Source organism: Salvia miltiorrhiza, chromosome 2, assembly GCF_028751815.1.
Source record: "Salvia miltiorrhiza cultivar Shanhuang (shh) chromosome 2, IMPLAD_Smil_shh, whole genome shotgun sequence".
NCBI classification, from domain to species: domain Eukaryota; kingdom Viridiplantae; phylum Streptophyta; class Magnoliopsida; order Lamiales; family Lamiaceae; genus Salvia; species Salvia miltiorrhiza.
In genome coordinates, this window is record NC_080388.1 from 943,688 (window position 1) to 949,113 (window position 5,426).

General features: G+C 37.1%; 1 protein-coding gene across 2 annotated transcripts; it reads right to left on the minus strand.

Moving 5' to 3' along the window:
• Positions 1-2,227: 2,227 nt before the first annotated feature.
• On the minus strand, positions 2,228-5,085 carry LOC131012481 (protochlorophyllide reductase-like). 2 transcript variants are annotated; one of them, XM_057940449.1, is made up of 5 exons: positions 4,823-5,085; positions 4,644-4,733; positions 3,291-3,825; positions 2,712-3,070; positions 2,228-2,630 (listed from the first exon to the last, which is right to left on the minus strand). In XM_057940449.1, exons 1-5 carry the CDS (start codon positions 4,874-4,876, stop codon positions 2,475-2,477), a joined length of 1,194 nt encoding a protein of 397 aa, XP_057796432.1. In that variant the 5' UTR covers positions 4,877-5,085; the 3' UTR covers positions 2,228-2,474. The 2 variants fall into 2 exon arrangements, with proteins under 2 accessions (XP_057796432.1, XP_057796431.1); XM_057940448.1 differs by having other exon boundaries at positions 2,228-3,070.
• Between the last annotated feature and the right edge of the window lie 341 nt (positions 5,086-5,426).

Consider the following 5,426-nt stretch of genomic DNA (forward strand, 5'->3'; position numbering starts at 1 on the left):
CACACACACACACACACATATATATATATATATATATAGGGAGAGGTTCAAGAAAGAACCATAAATAAAAGAAGACCGGAGAACCATTTTCAGCCATTCGATCATCAAGATCTACGGTGGATGCATCATCTTGTTGGATGAATGCAGATTCTGTGTTCGAATCCTGAATGGAGCATTTTTTTAAAAAAAAATTAGTGCATTAATTTTAACAGCGAATGCATTAATTTTTAAAGTAGATGCATTAGATTTGATGGTTCTCTCGTTCTCACAAATAATGTAGTTCTCTCTAGAACCACACCCTATATATATATATATACATATATAAATTAATTACTAAAACAATAACAAAAAATATAATACTTTTTATCATTTAATATAATTCTAGATACAGAATAACAATAAATGTTATACAAGGCGAATGCAATGCGTGTGTTACACTCTTCGATCAAGCGGCAGGGGTATATGTAGGATGCTCTGTGGATGAATATCTTTCTTCAATCAAAGAGGTAAATTAAGATTTCTTACTTAAACACTTACTATAATTTAAATAATTCACATTACAAAATTCGATATTACCTAATTACAACAATTACATATTTTTACAGGGTGAAACAGACTCCATATACTATAGAGGATTAAGCACACAACATACACAGAAATGCGCTTTATGACATGCTCAAGTCTATAAAATTTGATCAACGGGGAAATCTCAATATCGTTGCAAATGCAATCCAAAAGATGCAACCGATGGAAAGCATCGATGTTGGAGAAATAGAAGAAGAGCCCACTCAAGAGGAAGAAAACAAAAATTCACCTGAGAAATCAAAAAGAGTAATCCCGTCTAGAAAGAAAAAATTTACTATGGAGTTGCAGCCTACAGACCCCCAAAAGAAAAAAAGAAGAGCATCCAAGAAAAAGTTTGATGACTACATTGATATTCCAAGTGGCGACGATCTGCCACTGAACAACATTCTGTCGCAAACCAAAAAAAAGAAGAAAATATCCCCAATCATCAAAATCAAACAAGAAAATATTTAAAATTCGTCTTGCTCCGTACTTAAATAATTTAGGACCTTTTTCATATATCTTTTTTGCATTTTACATTTAAATTTATTCATTAATAGCTTCATTGATTTCTTTTTAAAATTTAAATTATAGCCAAATGAATAACTCAATTTCATGAATACAATTAATTAATAAAAATATTTCAAACTATAAAATAATATCTATATATTTAACTTTCAACATATAAAATGACATTAGTTAAACGTGCAACGCACGTTCTGTCTGCTAGTATCACAAAAAGAAAGGAAAAAGAAACATTAGAAACTTCTCAATCCCTCTCGGACCTCCATTGCAAGATCTATGATTTCTCTCTCATCTTCTCTTCTCTCTCTATTATTTTTAGTGCTTCAGCATTTTTTTCTGTATAGAAAATTTTAGATTTTGTCTTCTCTTCGTTACACTCTTAAATCTTGCGGTCTACTCGTTGTTGATTCTGTTTTTTCAAAATCCGCGTCACTCTCGATTTTACTTTTTTAACACAAATTCTTGAAAGAATCTGGGTTGTTTGATGTTATCATGTTAGGGACGACGGAGGCTTTGTTGAAGAATTGGATGAATAAAACTTACATAGTTTGGGGCTATGAATTAGTATAAAATATTTATTTTGGAAGCTATAAGTTATAGGATAAATTAGTAAATTTATAGTAATTATTTATTATTATTATTTTATATAGGAGGCTATATGGAGTAAAATGGGGGCTATGAATAGAATTACCCATTAATTTGCCGCCCTATCAAATTTCGGCCCAACCTGGTAGGATTCCAAAGCTCGATGGGCTGGCCGAGCTGGCCCAACCCAGTCCATTTGCTAGTTATGAGTGGTAATCAAAATCCTACGTGATCAAATTCACCGTTACTAAAATGATGTTGGCTGCAAAGATAGCAAAATGGCAAGATAGAGAAAAAATCTCATATACTCCCTCCGTCCGCGATATCGTTTTCACATTGTGGACGACGCGGATTTTAAAAAAGGTGGTGAATAGTAGTACATATTGTAGTAAGTGGAGTTTAGATCCCACTATTATTGTGAGTGAAAGTTTGTGAATCCTACTTCTATAAATAAAAGTAGAAACGATATCGCGGACGGACCGAAATAACAAATATGAAAACGATATCGTTGATTGAGGAATTTTTTATTTTTTGATAAATTAACAACATTAAATAAATAAATTTAAAAGTCGCACTTTTGTAAAAACTCATATGTTTACATTTCCTTAGAGAGAGAGAGAGGCACTTCCCCATTGCCTTTAAAAAAAGTGATACTTGTTTTTCATTTTTGAAACTCTCTTGATTGTGATTGTTTCAACTCATTTGTTTTACAAGGCTCTGTCTCTTAACCTAAAACTTGAATTCTTGATCTTCTTTGCTCATCATTAACCAAATGCCTCCTCAGACAGTCTGACACGGCGTCAAGCCAACCCAACGAGCTTCTCGCTCACCTCCCACAGCTTGCGCGCCTTCTCCGCATCACTCGCCTCTTTCGACAGCTGGTTCTCGAACGAGGCCGAGGTCCTGTTCCAGCTCCAGTACACCCCCGACTTCGACAGGCTCGGATCACTCACCACCTTAAACACACACAAAAACAGTTTCAAGAATGCAACATCATCATCATCAGCAACAATAACAACAACAACAACAACATCCACCTGTGCAAGCCTGTCTCCGGCTTCTTTTTCCGAAACGTAGCCCTTGGTGATGTACTTCTGAAATGGTGGGAACAGAATCCTAAACAGAGGAATGTGGTTCCTAAACAGAGCGGTCTCGGCTATGCAGCCGGGGTAGAGCGAGGCGAAGCTGATGCCGGTTTCTTCGTGGTAGCGTCTGTGGAACTCCTGCATCGTCAGCATGTTGCAAACCTTGCTGTCTTTGTAGGCCTTTGCTCCGTCGAACTCGCCACCATCGATCATGGAGGAGCTGCCGACGCCGTTCAGACCTCCGGCTAGGCCCCTCAGATCCCCGAGATTCGCCTTCGGAGGCACATTCCCAGCCAAGGTGTTGTCGTTCCCTGCAACACCACAACTAGTTCAGGAACCATTTTTCAGCCCCTTGGAATAGGGTGAGCAAAATATCCGAAATCCGAAAAAAAATACGGATAATTCCGTTCAGTTTGGATTTTTTTATTGAAACAAATTACGAATTTGGTTCGGTTCGATTTTAGCAAATACCTGAATGCTCACCCCTACCTGAGATAGGAGCAACCGTGCATGAACTAGTTATAGTGTTACCTGTAATGGAGCCAACGATGATGAGGCGCTTCAGCGGGTAGTCCGACTTCTTGAAGTCGTGGACGAGCAGCCGGGCGAGCAAGAAATGGCCAAGATGGTTGGTGCCGACGCTCAGCTCGAACCCTTCGGCCGTGAAAGTCGGCTCTTTGGCAGTCGGGAGATAAATCGCGGCATTGCACACTAGAGCGTCCAACGGCATCTCCGAGCGGCGGAAGGTCTCGACAAACTGACGGACGCTGTCGAGGGAGGCGAGGTCGAGGTGCATCACGGTGTAGTTCTCCTTGGCCATGCCGGCCGACTTTGCGGCCTGCTCGGCCTTGAGGAAGTTCCGGCACGCCATGATCACGTGCCATTTCCCGGTCTCGGCGAGGGACTTGGCGGCGGCAAGGCCTAGCCCCGACGATGCACCGGTGATGATCACGCTGCCCTTGCGTAGGGTTTTCTTCCTCTCCGAGGAGGCCTGGTTGGTGGCCGGAGCTGTGGCTGCTGTTTGTGCCTTGATTGCTCCATTTGATAGCTTTTTCCTCAACTCTTGCTTCAAAAAACTCACATACACCAAAATTTAGGCATAATTTGGTGCAGTAGATGCTATTTCCGGTGAAATAATAATACACATAAGAAACATTTGTTTTGACTGATAAAATAATTTAACTTAATCAAATATATATTATGGTTGTAGAATTCGATCCGTGATGAATAATCTAGTTCACACTATAATCATCCAATTAAACTGTGTTATTTTTATCACCTTAAAGTTGGGTTGATTATTTAATCAACCTCTAACCTATAATGTATAATTCCAAAAATACCCTAACAATAATAATAGATGTTATTATGCTCTCATGTGTTTGCAATAATTTAATCATACTTTATCTTATCAATCTTATACCATATCCTATTCACCAAACAAATAACCCATATAATATTATCACTTATCTCCTAATTAATTTAGGTGAATTAAACATAAATACACGAGGGTGTTCGATAAATGTTACATTGGGTGAATTACACACCTACAATCGAGAACGAAACAGGATTTTAAAAATGGAGATACGCAATTTCATTTTTATTTCTAAAAAATAAATTTGAACAGACAAATTATCATTCTACATTTCTATGTGTAAAATATTTTAAAGAAGAAAAAAAATACAAAATACAACTTAAATATAATAATTTAAAAAAAATTGTCCGAAAGAAAGCCAAGTCGAGCCCGAGGCTTGGCAACCAAATTTTCAATTACTATATGTTTTTATTGTTTATCTAACTATGCGAACTAATTAAAAACCGAAACTAAACGCTTAATTTTCACAAATATGAATTAAAATCAAGACATAAAAATGGAATTATAATTACCTTGTGAAAAGATGGGCTAAATTCAGCTTTAATTCCTGCCGGCAGCGCAGCTCCAAACAGAGATGTCTCTTTTATTGCAATTCCCTTATTCTTGCAGCATTAAAAACACAAATTTAACAAAAAAAACTTCACTTCAGTTGGCTACAGACAGAATTCATACACATATATTTTTTTTTTACCTCTTTCGAAATGCAGAGAGTAGAGGGAAACAACGAAGCTGCTTGAAGAGCCATAGAGAAATTTGTATCCAATTTCTTCTGGAATTCGAAAAAATGAGATGAATTCGTCGAAATGGGAGATTTGTGTCTAAAAAATTGCTGTCGTGAAAAGGGGGGAAATTAAAGCGGGAATGGATAAGGTGGTGATTGGATTGAAGGATGAATGTATCCCACAACGGTCCAATCAGAATTCGAGTTTGGATTTTCACTCTCATTTTTTATGTGTCTTGATTTTCTAGATATTCAATGATATTTTATTTTGTCTAGAACTAGAAAGTTTGTGTTCGGATTGATTTTTTTAACACTTTATTTTAGGATTAATGGCATGTAAAACCACGAACTTTGAGCGAATTCTGGTTTTAATCTCTAACAAAAAATTCTACCTGTAAAATCACGAACTTTGAAATCTTTTTGATTTTGACTACGGGATAAATTTTCGGCTAAAAATAGGCTGAGTTGGCAGCCTGAAATCCAGCAGGGCTTAATCGACAATGACACAAAAACGACGTTGTTCTTTTAAAAATACAAAACGGCGTCATTTAACTTAAAGACAAGTAGGAAGCAA